Consider the following 22,882-nt stretch of genomic DNA (forward strand, 5'->3'; position numbering starts at 1 on the left):
TCATACCTTATTAATTTTCATCTTATACTAAATTTTAATTTATTTCAATTTTACACAAAATTATGAAATTATAACACAAAAATTCTATATTCACTTCAATTATAAAACAAGATTATCACATCAATTTAATCATTATAAGTAATCATTATAAGTAATTTACCCATAATGCATAATAACTTGAAAACAAATTATTATTATTAATTATTATTCACAAATTGAATAAAATACTATTGAATTCTGGGCATTTCTGTGATAGTACACAAATAAAAAATTTTATAAAATATTTTTTTTAGCAAAAAATTCCTTAAATCAGATTTTCTTCTCAGTTGTTTTTCTAAAGAATCATTTTATTTACAAATTTAGTTACAAATTTCTTTTTAGCACACACAGTATGTACTACATGCTAGAATCAAATACCTGAAGGAGTTGGAATCTTATGAATACAGCCAGGACAACAATGGAGAGAGTCATGAACAAAAACATCACAGTCCACACAGAAAACATTTTGGCACACAGTACAAACATAGACCTGCAGCAAAAAGAAAAAATACTTAGTGAATAAAACTATAGTTTCCTAAAGTACAGCATAGCTAGAAGAAATTCAAGTTGCTTTGCTCTTTTATATCCCTATATTTTCCCTTACCCATCTATTTTATGACTTCCAATGTACCATGCAATCTCAAATCTGGGGCAATTTATTTTTTTCCCCAAACCATCCCTTAGAAATGAGGAAAAGGGCATGGTGGCGAGCACCTATAATCCCACAAGCTAGAGAAGCTGAGGCAGGAGGATCATGAGTTCAAAGCCAGCCTCAGCAACTAAGTGAGGCCCTAAATAACTCAGCAAAACCCTGTCTCTAAAAATTTTAAAAAAGGGCTGGAAATGTGACTAAGTGGTTAAGCGTCCCTGGGTTCAATCCCTGGTACCAAAAAAAAAAAAAAAAAGAGAGACAGAGAAAGAGCCAGGCATGGTGGCACATGCCTGAAATCCTAGTTAATAAGGAGGCTGAAGCAGGAGCATCACAAATTCTATGATAGTCTGAGACACTTAAGAAGACTTTATCTCAAAATAAAAAATAAAAAGGGCTAAGGATGTAGCTCAGTGGCAAAGTACCACTGGGTCCAATCGCCAGTACCAAAAAGTTTTAAAAAGGAACTTTGTTATACAAAATAGGACTGGGGACGTGACTCAGCGGTCAAGTGCCCCTGAGTTCAATCAGAAAGAGAGAAAGAAAAGAAAGAAAGAAAGGAAGGAAGAAAGGAAGAAAGGAAGAAAAAAAGAAAGAAAGTGTTCTACATTAAAAAAAATTAATACATTTAGTTTTAAGAATGAACTTCTAATTACAAGTTATATCTCCCTTTCAATTAAAACTTTAAAGAATATGTCAATGACACATAAGACAGAAAAAAACTCATCTTTCTATAAAATTGAACAAAATCGTTTTATGAAACATGAAAGTAGAATAAATAAGAGATACTTTTTTTGTTGTTGTTGTTTTCCTTTTTCGTTTTTGTTTCTTCTTTTTTATAATTTATTGATTTTTTTTAAGTAATACTTTTTAAAAAATTTTTCTGTGGTGGAGATCAAACCCAGCATCTTATTAGCATGCAAAGTACAAGATCAACCACTGAGTTATGCCCTTGGCCCAAAACAAGCAACACTTCTAATTAAGATTTAATATAATTTATAAAGTACAGTTTTAAATGTCAACATGTAGGTTAAGTAGTAAAAAAACTAAAGCTAGAAACAATTTATATTATATATTTGCATATATAAAAGTTTACATATTCAATTTGGCTATATTCAAAAATATTTAAATTTGGGCTGGGGATGTGGCTCAAGTGGTAGCACGCTCGCCTGGCATGTGTGCGGCCCAGGTTTGATCCTCAGCACCACATACAAACAAAGATGTTATGTCCGCCGAGAACTAAAAAATAAATATTAAAAATTCTCTCTCTCTCTCTCTCTCCCTCTCTCTTAAAAAAAAAAAAATATTTAAATTTTTAGTTGTAGATAGAACACAATACCTTTATTTTATTTATTTATCTTTATGTGGTACTAAGGATCAAACCTAGTGCCTCATACATGCTATGCAAGCATTTTACCACTGAGCTACAACTCCAGCCAAGAATTTTTTTTAAAGTTTCTTTTTGTTGTTTTGAGATGTAGTCTAGCCACACTGCCCAGGGTAGCCTCAAACTCCTGGGCTCAAGTGATCCTCTTGCTTCAGTCTCCTGAGTAGTTGGGACTATAGAAGCACTCTACCATACCTAGCTCTGTCCTTAAACTTTTTAAAAAATATTTTCTCATTAGCACAATATATATATATATTTTTTTTTTATTAAGTTTTTTTTATGTGGTTCATTGGCACAATTTTTTATCTTTGGCAACTTCAAAATGAGTTATAACAAAACCTAAAGTATAATATGAAAAAACATCTAAAATGCTTCCAAGCTTAATGCAATATAGCTTGAAAGCAGAAGACAAGGTACTAAAGTATCTTTAGAGCAAAGCTTAAATGCAGAATGATGAAACTACTATTTATTTTCCCATTCTAAATTTACCTACTGTAATTATATTTAGAGAGTAACTTGATAAAAGCCTGATCTTCAACAACTATTGAAAACTTATTATTGTACCATTTTCTCAGTATTTCTCATATATTACTTAACTTTTAGAAAGCCATGAACTTACATGTTGGTCTTTCAACTCCCCCTGACATCCATAACAAAATCTGAAAAAGAGAGTTTAAGAATCAATTTCTTTCTTCCTTCCTTCCTTCCTTTCTTTTTTTTTTTTTTTTTTAAGAATTCACTCATTAAAGTAATTCAGCAAAGTCTCAATAATTAGAATCTTTTAATAAGTAATGAAAAATCAACAGTATTTAAAATCTCACAGTATGTTCCAAGGTCATTAGATAGCCTAAAATTTTGTTTTTTATTAAAGTTAAATATATGCACATGCTTTTTTTAATATTTGAAATATATGCACATACTTTTTAAAAAATATTTGTTTTATAGTTTTAGGTGGACATAATATCTTTATTTTACATTTATGTGGTGCTGAGGATCAAACCCAGTGCCCCAAGCATGCTAGGTGAGCACTCTACCACTGAACCACACACAACCCCAGCCCCCTGCACATGCTTTTTGAACTAGGATTCTGTGAAAGAATTAAGCTCCTCAAAATAAAATAAAATAAGAAAGAAAGAAAAAACTTGAACGAAATTATGTCATTTGTAGAAAAATGGATGGAACCTGAGAGCATTAAGTAAAATAAGCCAAACTCAGAAAATCAAGGGCCTTATGTTTTCTCTCATATGTAGAAGCAAAAGTTTTAAAAAATTAAAAAAAGAAAAGAGAAAGAAAGAAAAGGAAAAGAAAAGGTATTCAGGAGGATCACATGTAAACAGTAGGGAGACCAGAGAAGGGAGGAGGTAAAAGAAAGAGGAGCTACTAGGGAATGATATCAACCTAATTATACTGTCATATTTGTGCATGATATGTAACAACAAATCCCACTATTATGTATAATCATAATGCACCAATAAGAAATACAGAAAAAATAAAAAGGGCTGGGGATGTAGCTTAGTGATAGTTCACTTGCCTAGTATGTACAAGGCCATGAGATCAATCCCCAATACCACATACACATACAAAGATCTAAATATGCTTATATAAAATGAAATGACTTCCAAATGTTTTTTTACATGTAAAAGCAAGGAGATGGATGGATACATAATTGTCTGCTAGTCAGTGGTTTTTAAATCTTGGAATTTTTACTTTTATGTGTGTGTGTGTGTGTGTGTGTGTGTGTGTGTGTGTGTTACTGGAGATTAAACCCAGAGGCCTTCTTCTATTACTGAGCTACACCCCAGCCTTTCTTCTGAAACAGGGTCTCATTAAATTACTGAGGCTGCCCTCAAATTTGCAATCCTCCTGCCTCAACTGACCAAGTCAAGATTACAGACATGTGCCTTCATACTTGTACTGGATGGTCTTAAAAGTAAACCTTTACTTCTCTGTCTCTCTTTTTTTTTTTTTTTTGGTACCAGGGATTGAATTCAGAGGTGCTTAACCACTATCCCACATCCCCAGTCCTTTTTATTTTGAGACAGCATCTCACTAAGTCGCTTTGGGCCTTACTAAGTTGCTGAGGCTAGTTACGAACTTGCAATCCTCCTGCCTCAGCCTCCTGAGTCAATAAGATTATAGGCATGCACCACCATGCCCAGTTTACTTTTCTAAAACTGTTCAATAACAGACCACCTTTACTTCAGTCTTTACTAGTAAGATTTCATAGAAATATCACTAATGAAAATACTTACAGGTTCCAGATTAATTATGTTCTGCCAACCTCTTATTTTCATTAGTATGCTAGAGTTCAAGATAGTCAACTATTAAGTAATCAGAAATTTTGAAAGTTAAACTGTTAAACTGTTGTAGTTAAAAACTGGATATGATGAGAACATTTTACTAAAAAAACATGCTTTTTCTTTTTAAAGAACTGATTTACCAATATATCATTCTTATTACAATTAAGTGAGGTTAGAGAGATTAATAGATTAAGATTCAGATCTATTCAATAATGAGTCAGTCAGTCAAGTCATAAGGCTACATCTCATTTTCTGTTTTAGAAGTAATCTTACTCAGATTAATATGACTATCTTTTTAAAAGTAGTAATATTATATAGACTAATTTACTCAGTACTTGTAACAGATAATAAGTTAATTAAAACTCATATACCTTTCTCCTTTAAATTCTTCCAGGGGAATTTCTTGAAAAGCATCCAAAGGAAATAAATGATGGTAAGACCGTGCCAAATGGGGAGCAGAAACCAAAGTAAGACCTAACACATAAAACAATGACATGTTTAATAACCCAAACCTCATGAAGATAATGGCTGAAAAGCCAAATGTCACTAAGTATGTGACCTCTGTTGGCCTATCTGCTTACTCATAAATTAAATAAAATTCTATAATTCTGTTACTTTAATTCCTTATTCTACATACAAATATAAATTATATGATATATATGACATATATATATCATATATATATATATATATATATATATATATATATATATATATATATCATAAAGGTAGGTACTAGAAAAATGTCTTCTACATCTACTGCAATAGCTTGAAAAAATACACTTTTTTTTTTTTTTTTTTTCCCAGAAAGAGAATCAGGAAACTCTTCATAATGCTATGTTTATTCGTGGAAGTAGAGTACTGGGTACTCAATGAAAAACATAATCAATTTCTCTTAGCACATATTAAATCCAGAAACACAGGAGTCAACATTTACATTTATTTTAGCAGCAATATAGATGAGGAAGTTATTTAAAATTAATTTACCAAATAATAAATAATTGGTGTCTTACCACATATTTTACATTCAACAGGAAGTTCACAGTACTTGGCACGACACTGTGGGCAAAAATAGCCTCCTAATGTAAGTCCTGGCTCAGTGTTGTTATCCAAATGTCTATGGGGGAAAAAAATTACTTTGGAAAAGTGATATATACATAAAGATGAAAAAGTTGGAGCTAAAAAAAGTATATTACCTTTCTTTATCTTCAACTCTGGATTCTAATTTATAATCTATTAAAATTTATTTGAAAATATGTGAGTATATCTTATAGATCACTTAATGCTATATTCATTTTTTTGTCTTTTTTTCTCTTTTTTATCTTGACATTTGACTGTCTTTAAATTCACTAATCCTCTACTGTGACTAATCTGTTATTAATCCTTATCCTTTGTATTTTTTCAACTATCCTATCCAATCTAATGTATTCTTCATTTCTAAAATTTTGACTTGGACTTTTTTTATATTTTCATATCTCTTATCATTCTCAAGTTCTCCTCTACTTTCCTGAACTTATAGAGTATATTTACAATTGCTATTTTAATATCTTTGCTTACTAATTCTATCAACTGTGTTTTTTTCTAGCTATGTTTCCAGTCTATAATTTTTCTCATTGTTATAGGTCATATTTTGTCTTCTATGCCTAGTCATTTTTTTGTTTTTGCAGTACCGGGGATTGAACCCAGGGCCATTCTATCATTGAGCCTCATTGACCCATTCCTTTTTATTTTTGATTTAGAGACAGCATCTTGCTAAGTTGCTGAGGCTGGCCTGGAAATCACTATATTCCTCCTCAGCCTTTCCAGTTGCTGGGATTATAGGTGTGTACTACTAGGCCCAGAACCTAGTTTTTCTTTCTTTCATTTTTGATTGGCTGCTAGACAATAAGAATTTTACTTTGATTTGGGAAATAGATTTTTTTTAATGACTTTAAATATTTTGGGCTCTGTTCTGCAATATACTTAAGTAACTTGAAAATAATTTTATCTGTTCAAAACCTGCTTTTAAGCATTGTTTGGCTGGTCCGGAGCAGCCATTAATCTATGATTAATGTGGTTCTGTTATTGTGGACTCTATTAAATGTCTTCCACAAAAAGAGGTCTTTCCACAAACTGGTGAGAATATGAACTGTTCTTTGCCCTGTAGGAGCTCTGGGGATTGTTCTATTTGCTGGTTTCCAGTGGTTTCCCTGGTTTCCAACATTTTCCTCATACAAATATACTGATCAACACTCAGCTAAAGACTGATGAGCAAGTCTCTGCTCATGGGATCTCCAGAGAGTTCTTCTGTGCAACTTTTTCCTCTCTGACAAAATCATAGCTATCTCAGCCTCCCCAAATGCAGAACTTTGTCATTTAATGCCCAAACTCTGCACTACAACCTGGAAATTCTAGGTAGTAAGCTGAAGCAGGCATAGGACCTACCTCACTCATTTCCTTTCTTTTAGGAACCATTACCTATACTGCCTATTGTCTTATGTCTGAAAACCATTTTTTTTATGTATTTTGTCTGGTTTTGTGGGGAGGACAATAAATATGGGTAAATCTAGTCTGTTACTCCTTTATGAGGAGGTCTTGACTATGACTCTGAATATTCACTTTCCTAAATTTAAAACAAGGTATACTCAGAAAAGTCTATGTTCTATGACCTTGCCTTTTCCCACACACATCCACCAAGGTAAACTTTTTTTTTTTTCTTGAGAGAGAGAGAGAGAGAGAGAGAGAGAGAGAGAGAGAGAATTTTTTAATATTTATTTTTTTTTAAGTTTTCGGTGGACACAACATCTTTATTTTATTTTTATGTGGTGCTGAGGATCGAACCCTTGCGCATGCCAGGTAAGCACGCTACTGCTTGAACCACATCCCCAGCCCAAGGTAAACATTGTTTAGTTTTCACTTTCTATTTCCATTATTATTGCTTTTATTATTAACATGAACAAGTGTGTATATCTATTCACATCTCCACCTTATTTTTAGATGACTGGTAGCATATTACACACCTCTCTCTATCTTGCTTTTTAACTTAGTGATATATTTGAAAAGGTCACACCATAGAAGCATATAGTCGTTCCTTTTTATGGCAACATAGAAAGCAATCTTCTATAGAAGTCAACATATAAAGTAATCTTCTATAAAGCCAATCTTCTATATCTCAGATGCATTTAAAAATTTATAACTTAGCAGAAGGAATTTAAAATATTAAAATATCACTGACAATAGATCTTTACTTACGCCATGCTGAAAGAGGGTTTTGCATCTTGATCAGACAAAGAAGCAATGGTGTGCTGAGGAAACCCTTCATAGAAAAAAAATGTATTGATTTCTTTCTCCAAGCAAAGAACAGAATTCTAGGACTAGAAACTAAAAATGTTTCTACCAGAAAATAAAGTTGTACAAAAAGTCTCTTTTCTGCCTCTTAAAAACATACACTTATTTTAGTATAATACACTGATCATATTTCCAAGCTACAAATAATAGGTGAAAAACCTGTCTGTGTATGAAATCGAGTCTAAAGCTCACATCTGGATTTTTAACTTAATACTAATTATACTGCTTTTTAAAAAGAATACTAGTTCATAAGTTTTATATACTTTAACAACACAATGCAAGCTTATATTACCTAGTTCTTTTTCACTTTATCTAAGCAAATATTTTTATGTTTAAAATTTTGGAATGTGGGGCTGGGATTGTGGCTCAGTGGCAGAGCACGTGCCTTGCACATGAGGCACTGGGTTCTATCCTCAGCACCACATAAAAATAAAGAAAGATATTATGTCCATCAACAAGTAAAAAGTTTGTATGTATTTTTAAAAAATTTCATGAAGTTTGCTTTATTTATATAATACTAAATTCTGAAAACAGGAAATGCAGAAACTATTAAATTATTATAAGTTATTATAAATTATACATTATTATAAATTATTTTTAAAAAGTTCTCATTACATAAAACTTTTAAATATATCTACAAACAAATAAATCAGCTGGGCAGAGTGGTGCATGCCTGTAATCCCAGCAATTCAAGAGGATCATCAGTTCAAGCCCAGCTTCAGCAACTTAGCAAGGCCCTAATCAACTCAGCAAGACCTAGTCTCTAATAAAATTGGAAAAAAAAAAAGGGCTGGGGATGTGGCTTGGTGGTTAAGCATCCTAGGTTGAATCTCTGGTACCAAAAAAAAAAAACAAAAATACAAAAACAAATAAAATCAACAAGAGAGTAGCTGAGTGGTAGAGCGCATGCTTAGTATGCAAAAGTCCCTGAGTTTAATCCCCAGCATCACAAAAAACAAACAAAATACATAAAAGTAAAGGTGGCACAGTGGAGCATGCCAATTTTCTTAGTTACTTGGGAAACTGAGGCAGGAGAATTCCTTGACCCCAGAAATTCAAGTCCAGCCTGAGCAATATAACAAGATCCTGTCACAAAAAAAGAAAAAAAAAAAATGTAAAGATGAATGACTAACTACAAAAACCTGTGCATCAGGTGATTAAAGGACTCTAAAGTCCTAAAGGACTCTAACAAATCAGTTTGAAGAACAAATTATAATTTCAAACAATAATTTTAAAATGGAATAAGAAGCTATATCAGTAAATCAAACAAACTTACCCATTATAATATCTAAAATGTACTGAATGTTACATCAAGCAATATTCTAAATGTTTTATTTGTATTAATTCAGTCTCTGCAACACACAGGTAGATACTAATATTATATTATAACTGAAAAAAATAGGAAAGACAGGTTGGCCAGTTATGGACAAAAATAAAGTAGAAAAGCATTTCATCTCATTGACATTTAAAAAGCATATTAAACAAGAAAAGTTATATTTAAAAAGTTACATATTTTTTCAATGAAAGGGTAACAAACTTTATTATAAAATATTTGGAAGACACAGGAAAACAAACTTTTACACATACACACACACACACACACACACACACACACACACACACAGGATTGAACCCAAGAACACTGAACCACCAAACCATATCCCCAGCCCTTTTTTGTATTTAATTTAGAGACAGGACCTCACTAAATTGCTGAGGCTGGCTTTGAACTCTCAATCCTCCTGCCTCAGCCTCCTAAACCACTGGGATTACAGGAATATGCCACCACACCCAGCTACAAAGCAATTTTTTTTAAATGACCCAAAACCAAACATTTTATCTCTCCAGAAAAAAATGACTGAGCAATCTAGTGTATTTCCCTGTAATCCTCTGTCTTTGCACAATTTATATTACACAGTTTTTTATGTTTGTTTGTTTTTGGTACAAGGGACTTAACCATTGAGCCACATCCACAACCCTTTTTAATTTTTGAGACAGGGTCTCACTAAGTTGCTGAGGCTGGCTTTGATCCTCCTACCTCAGCTTCCCAAATTGCTGGGATTACAGATGTGAGCCATCCTTGTATTAAATAGATTTAATAACATAATCCAGAGATTTTGTAGCTTATTTTAAAAATGTCTTAATGCAAGTATTTTTCTTTAAAACACAATACATTCATACCTTTCCAGCTAAATGATAAAGAAAGCCAGGAGTATTGTGTAGGTGACAAGAACTATGGGTAGTTTTAATTTTCTTTACTTCTCTGTATTTTCCAAAATTGTTATATTAATAAGTTTATTTTCTTAAATGTTAACTTACACAAATGAAAACAGAAAGCCTAGTTTGAAGCAAAATATGCATTTTTAAAATTACACAAAATAAACACATACCCATACGAATGAGTGAGCATTCAGAACTTGAGCTGGCAGGAGGAGGACTAACATGATGTGTTAGCAATTCTTTGTAATGGCTTTCATCTAAAATAACATGGTATGTGCCTAACATGAAAAGCAAAAGAAAAAATACCAGCTTTGTAGACATAAGAACAAATTATAATTTCTATATAATTCTATAAAAATTTTACCATCAGAAAATGTAATTTTCAAAATAATGATTTTTAGCTAAATTATCATTTTTTTAAAAACTTATTTAAGTAATATCTCTAAATCAACTTTTCTAGGAATAATAGTAATTATAATTTAGAACAGTAATTATAATTTAGTAAAAGCAAAGTTATGAAATCTTTATAAAGATTTACAGTGAAATTTTAACTTTTCAAGAGTTATAATACTTTCTCTAAACACTGACATAATGACTAAAAATTCACTGCATTTTGAAATGATTTCTTATAGAATCAATAATATATTTCAGATGACTGTTCATATATTGGGCATGGGATAGGAAATTATATAAGTTTAGTGGTGTAAAGCAGATTAAAGCACTCCAATTAATGTTATTTCTTTGACAGTAATTATGAATAAATATTGAAGACAATAGATACATACCACCAGTTTCACGAGCAAGTACAGTGCAAACTCGAACCTCAGCAGATAACCCAATAACAGACACTCTAATTTTAGCTGCCTTTAAGGTCTTCATAAAATTCGAGAAAATAAAAGATTTTAAGGGAAGAAGAAAAATAATTAAGAATTAATGTATTTGGAAAATAATGCTCTGAAAGCTAATAATAAATTCACTACAGAATTTTCTTTAGAGCTGTAACTTCAGTTTTGATATATTGGTTCTACCTTGATTAGATCATAAATATTAGATGGATCACAAGTTGTAAGGCTGCTAAAAATGATTAGGACTTCTCTACTTGTATGTCCAGGCATGTGTCTAAAGAAAGATAAAATATACTCCAATTAGGTCAACAAATAAAACTAGCAAAAGATTTATCTAGAGAGAACATTACACATAGCTTACACATTTAGACCACAGAATACCTAATTTGTTTCAACACTGCATAGTAATGAATTTTTAGTATATTTTGAACTTTTTTTTTTTTGGTACCAGAGATTGAACTCAGGGGCACTTGACCCCTAAGCCACATCCCCAGCCTTTTTTATGAGACAGGGTCTTGCTAAATTGTTGAGGCTGGCTTTGCACTCCTGATAGTCCTGGCTCAGCCTCCCAAACCACTGGGATTACAGGCATGTAACACCATGCCCAGCATTTTAAACACTTTAATATAAATTTTTCTTTCTCTTTTCTCCCCCAGTGCTAGGGATGGAACCCAAGGCCTCATACATGACAGGCAAGCCCTATACCAATAAGCTATATCCCAAGCTCTAATATAAATTCTTCAAAAATTAGGTATACCCAGTTGTGGTTGTCACAGACCTGTAATCCCAGTGACTCAAGAGGGTGAAACAAGAGGATTGCCAAATTTGAAACCAGCCTCAGCAATTTAGTGAGGCCCTGATTGTCCTGCCTCAGGAAATTAGCAAATTAGCAAGACTCTGTCTCAAAATAAAAAATAAAAAGTACTAGGGATGTGGTTCAGTGGTTAAGCACCTCTGGGTTCAATCCTCAGTACTAAAGGAAAAAAAAAAGATATAATTCACCTACTAAAATGTAAAATAAAAATTACTAACTAACACTAAAATAAATATCATACATGATATTACATATTTTTCCTACTTAACTATTTTGTCATAACTGGCTTTACAGAGACCCATGTTAATATATTATCATTTCAATTTAACTGATTCAAAAAACTTTTAAGCCAATTATAAATAAGAAATATAAAATACTAACTTTAGAGTCTGCATAGCCATGCTTAGGGAATTATAAAGAGATGGTTCTCCATGACAGGTCATATCAACAGCTTTCTTCAAAGATGTTATATGTTTCCTTGGGTTTCCTAAAATAAAAATAGAATAACCTAGTTTTAATAAAATGCTATGTATATATAACACGGAAATATATACTTTTTCTAAAATTTACATATTTATGATATTAAATAACCGACTGCCTTCAAAAAAAAAAAAATATATATATATTTATCAAGTTGCACTTTTATCAAAAATATTTGGTAGATAATCTCACTTCCTATTGAAAACCAGAACACAAATAATTGTCTCTTTATATCCAACAGCACACATATTTTTAAATAATATTAACCAAGAGCATATGCATACTTTTTTTACTCTTCATATTTCCATAGTTCATCTTTTTTTTTTTTCTCCCTAGAATTGGAAACCGAACCCAGAACTTTGTACATGCTAGGCAAGTGCTCTATCACTAAGCTACATCCCCAGCCTTTTTTATTTTTATTTGAGACAAGAACTTGTAAAACTGCTCTGGTTGGCCTCAAAACTGTGATCCTTCTGCCTCAGGCTTCCAGGTAGGTGAGATTACAGATGTGTACCAACACAAGGCCATAGATCATCATTTTAAAGACCAATATATTTCCACATTTAAAATCTCTGAAATCAGCATGTCTTATTATCACTGGTAGGTGAGCAGCTTTCATGACATAATTGTTGCTGCCTACTCAAGTGTAAACCTATGAATAGCTCTTCATATGATTTTGCTTCAATTACACTATATACAATACATTGTGCTACTCAGGTCAAGTACAACTGCCACAAAAATGTTTTTCGAAAATTTATTAAGTAGAGTATGGTGGCCCAAACCTGTAATCCCAATGACTCAGGAGGCTGAGGCAAGCCTCAGCAACTTAGTAAGGTACTGTCTCAAAATAAAAAATAAAAAAAAGAATGAGGATGTAGTTCAGGAGTAAAGCACCCTGTTTCAAGCCTCAGTATTAAAAAACAAAAAATTAAGTGAAAGATTAAGTGGATTTTATGAATGGTTATAATGAAGTTATTTTAATATTTTCAGGATAAGAATATACATGTCTTAAACACATTTACATTTAACATAATATTATTATTCACTACTGTGGAGACTTCAACGTAAAATAGTTCATCCTGGCTGGGGGTGTAGTTCAGGGGTCCAGCACTTGCCTAGCATATACAAAGACCTGGGTTCAATCCCCAGCAAAGCAAAAAAAAAAAAAAAAAAATTAAATTAAATCAAATACAACAACAGTTAATCTTAGATCCCAAGAGATTAACAGGGGTGGAAGGTGACATTATTAAGTTGTTTCACCTACAAAGCACAGAGGACAACCTCATATTACTTAATAGGCAACCCCTATGAACAGGATTAAAAAAATTGGATAATTAAAGCAAAGTCCTTGAGTCCTGTAAAGGTTGTTTTATGCATACCTGAGAGTTCAGTCAGTTTTTCAGCTCTTTTACTCTTAGTTACAATTATTCCAATCTCAAAATAAAAACAAAAATGATTATTAATTTCATATAAAATTATTTCCTCTTGATAAGAATTTATTTAACTAAAATTAGTACCTATAGAAGAAATAAGCAAAACAGGAGAAATTTTTTCTCAGTGTTCTGACAAATAAATTTAGCTATAAGTTCACTGTATATTGTTTAACTTATAGAGTTATTTTGTTTTTCATTGATAAGTGTATCAGAAATGGATACACACTCTGAATTTCTTAATCATAGAATAGTCCTATTTTTAAAAAATATATGTATATGTCGCAGGAAAATTGGATTTTTATTTGAATTCTTGCACTTGTCTACATACCTGACTGATAGGATTTTGATCAAAATACTCTTCTATGAAGTATTCCAACAACTGTTTGAAGAAAACAAAAAGGAAATACTACATAAGGGAAAAATAACAACCACAAAGAACATGTCCCATTAATGTTCGGTGAAACCTATTTATCAAGCATCACTTCTCATGTTTTATTTTATTTTTAATTTTTTGAACTGCTAGGAATGGAACCCAGGACTTTGCAGACTGTAGACAAGCTCTCTGCCTCTGAGCTATATCCTCAGCCTACTTCTCATGATTTTTAAACTTATAGATGCTATCAAAATAGTAAATAGTAAAAACATGTATTTGAAATGGTGGATGATAAGATAGAAATGAGCTAGGTTTTAAAAGATGGATTCAGGCCAGGCACAGTGAAAAGTACCTGTAATACCAGTCACTGGTGAAGCTAAGGTAGGACAATCTCTTGAGGCTATGAGCTCAAGACCAAGCAAGATCCCATCTCAAAAGAAAAGACCCATTTGGACATGTTAAAAACAATGCAAACAAGGAAAAGATCCAATGAAGCCAGGGAAGAAAAGCACAATTGATAGTAGGCTTTTATAAATTAGGAAAGATATGAATGTGTTTGTAAACTGACAAGACAAATTCTATTAAGTCAAAGGAGAATGAAGACTCAGTAAAGAAAATGGAGAACTCACAAAGCAAGATGCTGATTTGGGGAGGGAGGGTAGAAATTAAACACACAAATAATTAGCTATTTTGTTTTATTATTTCCCAAAATGACCAGATAGCACTTCTACTTAGTTATCATTTATATTAACTAAAAAAAAAAAAAAACAAAAAAAAAACTTATTACATTCTTAAATTTTTTTCCTTTAGAATTTCCTACATTTAGTATATTAAATGATTTTACAATACCTTTAAAGTGCATGTCAGTCTATTAGGCTTTAAATCTTGGTCTTCCATTGTCCTTGATGCATCCACTACCACATAAAGGTGGCGCATCTACCCAAAAAAAAAAGGGATAAAGTGTAGGAAAAATTTCCAAGTACATTTTTGAGTAAGAAATAAATGTGGCATTTAGGAAGGGCAGCAGAATAGATATTATGATTGCTGTATGTATATAGGTGATGGTATGACCAATGTGATTCTGCAATCTGTACAATCAGAAAAATGAGAAATTATACCCCAATTGATTCAAATGTATGAACTGCCAAGATCATTGTAATGTCATGTATAGCTAATAAAAAAAAAAGAAATAAAAGTGGCATTTAATATTCACGTATTCTGTACATATATTTTTAATATATTCTTTTATAAGGTTTGTCTTTTACTATTGTTTAGTCTATCAAGCCAGAATGTTCCTTTAATCCAAACTATTCCATATTAGTAAAGGAAAAACTAATAACATACCATTCCAAGTCGCACTTGTCCATGGTGCTCAAATACTCTGTTAAAATTATACAAACATTTTAATGGAACACCATATACTATCAAAAAACTCAATACAACTTTCCAACAAATATGTACCTTTTAGTGAAGTAAATTATTAATTTTTTAATATAATTATAAGCATTATAGATAGTTCCTGAAGACCATTTCCCAACTGATACAGACTAGGTTGCTAGTTCTTTCTCCCTATTCAGACAAGAAGTTAGTTTCTCTGAAACACAGCTGAAAGGAAGTATTAAGTATGATTATAGATGGTGAAAGGCTTTATGGAATGCATTTTCCTTTTCTAACACACTTAGAAGGATTTATATACCTTTTTCTCTTTGCCTTGAAGAGAATGTCTTCTATTGTAGCTTTAAGTGAACCAGATTCATCTTCTTTAAGAATTTCCCTATAAGAAATAATTGTTTGAAAAGATAAGCTGAAGATATTAACTAGAGAAATGAAACATATATAAAAGATGTGTACATTTTTGCATGTTTTATAGCAGCACTATTCATAATAGCCAAAAACTATTATCAACCTATATGTCCATCAACTAGTGAATGGATAAACAAAAATGTGGTATAACAGCAGGTGCTGGGGTTGTGGCTCACAGGTAGAGCACTTGCCTAGCATGCATAAGGCACTGGGTTCAATCCTCATCACCACATAAAAATAAAAAATAAAGTCCATCAACAGCTAAAAAATATTAAAATAAATGTTTTAAAAAATATTTTTTTAAATGCGGTATAACAATATAATGGAATACTATTCAGCAGCAAAAAGGAATGAAGTACTAATACAAACTACAACATAGATGACCCTTGAAATAGTATGTTAAATGAATTCTAGACCCACTACACCACATATTGTATGATTACTTATGTGAAATATCCAGAAATAGAAAGTAGATTAGTGATTGTTTACAGGTGGTAGAAATGAAACTAATTATAAGTAGGAATGAAGGATCTTATTGGAGTGGTTAAAATGTTCCAAAACTGGGTAGGGGGCGGTGGCATTCACCTGTAATGCCGGCAGCTCAGGAAGCCAGGCAGGAGGAATACAAAGTTCGAGGCCATCCTTAACAACTTATCGAGGCCCTAAGCAACTTAGCAAGACCCTGTTTTAAAAAATAAAAAGAACTGAGGATGTAGCTCAGTGGTTAAGCACCTCTGGGTTTGAGCCTCAGTATCAAAAAAAAAAAAAAAAAAAATCCAAAACTCGTTTCTAGAAATGGCTCCACAACTTAGTAAATTTTCTAAAACAAATCACTGAATTATATATTGGAAATGGGAGAATTATAGCATATGTAAAATACAGTTCACTAAATTAAAAGAGAGGGAGAGAGAGACAAAGAGACAATGTCCAAAAGAAAAAAGAGGGCAATAATGCCCTACTTACCATGTCCTCTCATAGCCTCCTTCCCACCGCTTAGTTCTTTCAGGTTCTTCATCCATATTTTTAAAAATGTATTATTCAGCATTCTGTAAAAAAAAATTATATCATGAGTTTTCTAAAGATATTTACAAAAACACATCCACTTATTTGAAAGTTCAAGAGAAACTTTAAAAAGTAAAAAACTGAGAATTCAGGGCATCTTATTTTAGTTTCTAGTCTATTCAATTGCTATAGGATGAAAGTACAAAACCTTCATGGAACTCTTTTTTATTTTTCTATTTCCAATAAGGAATATGAGTATTTATAAATAAACTTGGCACCAATAGAAATAAGTATCTTTTTTGTTTATTTATTTTTATGTGGTGGTGAGGATTGAACCCAGTGCTTCACATGTGTGAGGCAAGCATTGTACCGCTGAGCCACAACCCCAGCCCCTTGAATCTTTTTAATTGTAAAAAAAAGAAATGCTTTATAGATTTATTACTGGACAAGATCACAGAATTATGGGAAGTAGGTACAAGGGTAGCTAAAACAAGATTAACCACAACTGAAAATTATTATGGCTGAGTGATAGACAATGACAATTCATATACTCTCTCTCCACTTTTGAGGAGGCTTGAATTTTCTTATAATCAAAAGTACTTATTCATTTAGGTACTGAGAATTGAACTCAGATAAGCTTTAAAGTCTCAGTGCCCCACCCCACCTTTTTTTTGAGCCAGGGTCTTTTAAGTTGCCCAGGATGACTGAACTAACAATCCTTCTACCTCAGCTTCCAGAGTAGCTGGGATTACAAGCATGTGCCATACACCTGGCATAATCAAAAGTTTTGAAAAATGAAAGTTCATTACTTAAAGCTCATAATTCATAAGGTCACAAATTAAACATACAATATGACCTCAAATATTTAAGAAAAAAACAAAGGAAATACTGATATTCAATAAATGGGACAAGTGGTATCAACTGCATGATAGGATGAAGAGTAATTGGATTTTTTTGCTTATTTATTCTTTTCTGTATGTTCTTATTACATCAATTTCTTTCATAATTTAGGATAAAATCAATGAACAATAACCCATGAACAATAACAAAGTAATAAACATCCCTAATACCTTTATCTCCACCTTTCCCAATGCCATCTCTCTTCCTAGTGCATGTTCAATTTCCTTCCTCCATAAATAAAGGATCAAAGGATTTTGGGGGTGGGGGTTGGTACTGGGGGTTGAACCCAGGGGCACTTTACCACTGAGCTACATTCCCAGTCCTTTTTATTTTGAGACAGGGTCTTCCCAAGTTGCTGAGGTTGGACTAGAACTTGTGATCCTCATGCATCTACCTCCCAAGTAGCTGGGACTATAGACATTTGCTACCATGCCAGGCCAAGGAATCTTTAAGTGCCAAGACACTGAGGACAATAGCATATCCTCTGAAATTGGCAGAGACAAAGATTATTTTTTGCAATAAGGACCATAACCAATACTTTATCCTCTGTGTATTCACTGCTTCTATAAAAAGCTATTTAAAAAAAAAAAAAAAGTATAACTGCCAGGTATGGTGGCACACACCACTAATCCCAGTGACTGAGTCTAAAGAGAAGGATTACAAATTCCAGGTTCAACTTCAGCAACTTAGTAAGATTCTCAACAACTCACTGAGACCCTATTTAAAATAAAAAGGACTGAGAATGTAACTCAGTGGTAAAGTGCCCATGGGTTCAATCCTCAGTACCAAAAAAATAAATAATAAAATCTGAAGACCTGACCTATAAGTAGACATTTGGAATTAAAATCTACTGACAAGTTGTATGGAGCCTGCTTCTAAGGCTTCACTTCTTTTTCTGGCACCTACTGCAACAGATGTTATTAACTAAAATTCTGTATATTTCCCACTACATAAATAAACCACTCACTGTTACTGAAAGAAATCCTGAAAGTTCATCACTTAAGGCTCATAATTCATAAGGACACAAATTAAACATACAATATGACCTTGTATTGAAAGGAAACTTGGTGACCGACTTTAATATCATGAAGAACTAGACAATAGTTTTAACATTTGTGCTATTTCAGTACCCTATGTTGGTGCCTTGTAGATTTGATGATGCATGTAGGAGCATAATATAGAGACTAAAGTGAACATTTTGATCCTGTGTTATCTTGATTTATTGTGAACATCAAGACCAGAAGGGTTGGTGTTGTGGCTCAGTTGTAGAGCACTTGCCTAGCACGTGTGAGACTCTGGGTTCAATTCTCAGCACTATACAAAAATAAGTAAATAAAATAAAGGTATTGTGTCCATCTATAACTAAAAAACAGAAAAGATCACATAATGTTCTCAATATTTTTAAACTCCAATTTTTGAAAACATGGCTCCTGCCATTCATCACATCAATATTTAAATTGCATTTTATTTTTAATTGTTTATAATTATTCATTCTCTGAAATTCATAAACAAAGTGAGAACCAGTGAGTAGAAACTGGAAGCTGGAAAGTCATTGTGTACAAGGACATCTTCATTAGAAATATCTGCAATGGTAAATCAGAGAAAGAAAAGGAGCACCATCAAACTATAGATGTACAAAAGTAAGTTGGATGTTTAGAATTCATTCTATTAATAGAGAAGAGTTTTATGCATCTTGAAGAAAGAGGTACTCTGGAAGATCTCCAATGGCTTATGAATTTCCAATAGTTCATCATCTTAAATATGTCGCTGATCCATTTCCTGGAATCCAACCCCAGAAAATCCATATCCCCCAAAGTGAGCCTAGACTTGTGATTGCTGTTAATATGAATTCGGAATGCTGCAAACAAATGGGAGCTTCCCCAAACATCACAATTTGTAAAGCTTTCCCTTACACCTTACTCTGCCAAACAAGTGATGAGACAGACAAGGGAGATTACTGTCCCCGTTTTTCAGATATGGAACTTGAGGCACAGAAGCTGGTAACTTTTTAGAGAACACAGATGGAGGTAGGTCACCAACTCGAACCGAGCATAACTGCTAAAACTCTGCCCTAGGTTGAGAGAACCATTCCCGCAAACCGCAGCTCCGATGCTTCCCCACGGCTCCCGGCACGGAAGCCATCCTCCTCCGCCTTCACACGCTCCCTGCTACCATACGGAGCCAGCCAGGGCAATTCAACACGACCTGGGCCCGAAGTCCCCTACTAGCCGCCTCACTTGACAGCTTGCCCGGGCAAGGCGCCGCAAGAACCTCAACCAGCCAACTCACCAATCTTGCGGGCACGATTCTCTGCCGGAAGCGCCGCCCAGTCCTAAAGGAGCACCACCAACGTTCTTCCGCAGCACGCTGCAGTCACGCAGAAACGTTCCGGCTGGGAACTCGGCTGCCAAACATTCTTCCCTGAGCGGACTAGCTGCTTCCTAGCTGGTCTTCACAAAGAGGCGGGAAGAGCGGTCACTATTCACTCCTGCGAGTTCAGAGGTACAGCAACCGTCCGTTGCGAGCTCTGAGGAGTTTGATTTTGTTGATTTCTAAAGGTTGGGATGAAATACTCTGATCACGGCAGCAGGGCCAGGACCTTGCTGTGCAACGGTATTTTATTAAGCGCTTACTTTGGGCCGGATACAGTTCTAAGAGCCGAGAAAATGGTAATGAAAACTCAAAAAATCTTTGTCCCAGTAGAGTTTTTTTTTTTCCTACTTGGGGGAAAACTATTAAGAAAAATGGGCGCGGGGCATACTCCTGTAATCTCAGCCACTCGAAGTCTAGCCCAGCCTGGAAATATTAGCAAGACCCTGCCTCAAAATAAAAAATTAAAAGGGCTGGGGATGTAGCTTAGTGGTAAAGCATCCTGGTTCAATCACTGGGGAAAGGAAGAAGAGTGAAAAATGTATCAAATGGTGGTGGTACTATTCAGAAAAAATAAGATTATAGAGGGAAAGGGTTGCAGTTTGAAACAGTGTGGTCAGAGGAATTTTCAGTGAGAGCCATAACCCAAAGGAAGGAAGGAGTTAACATTACCTGGGGGAAAAGCTCTCCAGACAAAGTAAACAGCAAGCACAAAGGCTCTGAGTAGAAACACGCTGGTGTGGTTTAGGGACTGTTGCAGTGGGGCAGTGGGTGGAATGATGTCATTGGAGTTTTTAGGGCAAGAGGCCCAAACAGACTGGGCTCAGTCACCTTCCCAATATGCCAATCAAGGAGACCAGCTGTGGTGAAGAAAAAGCGCTTTTATCAGCCTGGCTACACTGGGAAGAACAAATAAAGATGTTCAGTGACCTAAGGTGTTGACAGGAACGCTGAGATTTTACAGCAAAGGTAAGGATCGGAGAGAGCCTTGGTCAGGCCATGGTCTGGTTGATCATTTGGGGATTGGTTCTAGGAAGCTCCTGGAAAGCCATTGTTGCTTGAGGGGGTCAGTTCAATTCCCATCATGATTGCTCCTGCTTTGCGGGCACAGCCTTGGTTCCATCATGGGGCATTGCTCCTGCTTAGTAAGGGCAATCTCATCAAGGGGTGATCTGCTCAGTGGTGGCATTGCTTGGAGGTACTGTTGGTTCCTTGTCATAAAGATGCTTATCCATCAAACCTGTTCCTGGAATCCAAAGTAAATACCAAAGAGTGGCTCAGAAAGACAAAAAAGTTGGAGGCAAATGGAGGCAGAGATGGACAAAATGGAGTATGTCAGTGACTGAGTCCTCCTTCAGTGGCAGCTGAAATCATAAAGGGGTGGAGGACTAAGAGCATTGTAAGAATTCAGGAGAGGCCAGGATGGCTTTGACCAATTTAGTATGGCAGTGCAGCTCATGATAAGTGGATAGACTGGATGTTATAAAAAAAAAAATCCTGATCATGATCAATAAAAGTCATTGATCATAACTCCAAAGTTTTGAGCTGAAAGGGTATAGTTGCAATTGCTGAGAGGCCATGAGTAAGTACAGTTCAGTTTTGGACAAATTGTTTGAGATATATACTGATACATATGGAGTTACTAGAATTTCTCATACTTGAGAAATGGAGAGGCAAGGCAACCCCCAAAGGATCAGAAAAGAGCCAGGGACTGAGAGAGAAATAGCAGAAAGGAACCTCATGAGCAATGATCTCTTTCCTTCTCTTATCAGTATATTCATCCCTTTGTCTTTATTGTTTTGTTGGTACCCAAATTTTCCTGGTCTGCATTCTACCTCCCTCAAAATCATAAGACAGGTTTCCTACATTGTAGTAGAAAGATCACAGCTGGATTTAAATTACCTGTCTGCAAAATGATAGCTACAGGGTTTGGTGGCAACTCTAATGTCATTTCCTCTGGAATGACAAGGTCTTATTTTTCAGTTTTTATGTTGTCTCGCATTAACAAAGTTTTAAAGGGGGAGAAAGGGAAACTAGCATTGCTGAGTGCTACTCTCCATTTCCATATTTACTTTTTTAAAAAATTTTTTTAGAGAGAGAGAATTTTAATATTTATTTTTTAGTTTTTGGCGGACACAAGATCTTTGTATGTGGTGCTGAGGATTGAACCCGGGCCGCACGCATGCCAGGCGAGCACGCTACTGCTTGAGCCACATCCCCAGCCCCCATCCATATTTACTTTTAGACAAGGATATATTACCTTTAAAATTAGGTCATTACAAATATCTTTTACAGATTCAAAAACCTGAAGAACAGGAAGGTTAAGTAACTTGAGTAGCTGCTGAAGGGCAAAACCAAGAACAGAACAGATGCTTTGCAGGCAACAAATGAAAACTGTGAAATACCCTTCTACATTTTGTTGCTGTCATATAAAAACATCCTGGCCATGTAGCTGTATCACTTTTCTAACTACAAAGGGGCATAATAATTTACTGACACAATATTTTCTAAAAGCTTCCCTAATTATTCAAGCATTTTGCTCATTTCTTTTCAATAGAAAAAATGTTAACAATATAAAATAAGGGATTACGTACTTCTACATCTATTTTTCCTTTCACCCAAGAGGTGGTATAGAGCGCCAGGCACAGTGGCACATGCCTGTAGTAATCCCAGCAACTCAGGAGGCTGAGGCAAGAGGACTGAAAGTTCGAGGACAAAAAAAAAAAAAAAAAAAGTAAGAAAAGAAAAAGCAAAATGTGAGGACAGCTTTGGCAACTTAATGAGACCCAGTCTCAGAATTAAAAATTTTAAAGGTAGGGATGGAAGGGGGGAGTGAGACTGGTGTAGTGTAGTAGAATCACGAACACCCAGGAGATCAAGTATGTATTCTGATTGTTCCAGCTGAGCCTTTGAAAATATCCAGAGTGGAGACACTTCCATCCT

General features: G+C 34.1%; 1 protein-coding gene across 3 annotated transcripts; it reads right to left on the reverse strand.

Moving 5' to 3' along the window:
- Positions 1–99: 99 nt before the first annotated feature.
- Gtf2h2c (GTF2H2 family member C) lies at positions 100–19,910 on the reverse strand. Of its 3 annotated transcripts, none has more exons than XM_076856097.1 (16): positions 19,859–19,910; positions 16,631–16,713; positions 15,561–15,638; positions 15,209–15,245; positions 14,714–14,800; positions 13,820–13,870; positions 13,438–13,492; positions 11,960–12,065; positions 10,948–11,038; positions 10,705–10,792; positions 10,090–10,197; positions 7,607–7,670; positions 5,389–5,492; positions 4,747–4,849; positions 2,695–2,734; positions 101–529 (listed from the first exon to the last, which is right to left on the reverse strand). In XM_076856097.1, the coding sequence occupies exons 2-16, from the start codon at positions 16,684–16,686 to the stop codon at positions 410–412; spliced, it is 1,188 nt and encodes a 395-aa protein (XP_076712212.1). In that variant the 5' UTR covers positions 16,687–16,713; positions 19,859–19,910; the 3' UTR covers positions 101–409. The 3 variants fall into 3 exon arrangements, with proteins under 3 accessions (XP_076712214.1, XP_076712212.1, XP_076712213.1); XM_076856098.1 differs by lacking the exon at positions 19,859–19,910 and adding an exon at positions 19,775–19,858; XM_076856099.1 differs by lacking the exon at positions 2,695–2,734 and having other exon boundaries at positions 100–529.
- Between the last annotated feature and the right edge of the window lie 2,972 nt (positions 19,911–22,882).

The sequence above is a fragment of the Callospermophilus lateralis genome, chromosome 5 (genome assembly GCF_048772815.1).
Source record: "Callospermophilus lateralis isolate mCalLat2 chromosome 5, mCalLat2.hap1, whole genome shotgun sequence".
NCBI classification, from domain to species: domain Eukaryota; kingdom Metazoa; phylum Chordata; class Mammalia; order Rodentia; family Sciuridae; genus Callospermophilus; species Callospermophilus lateralis.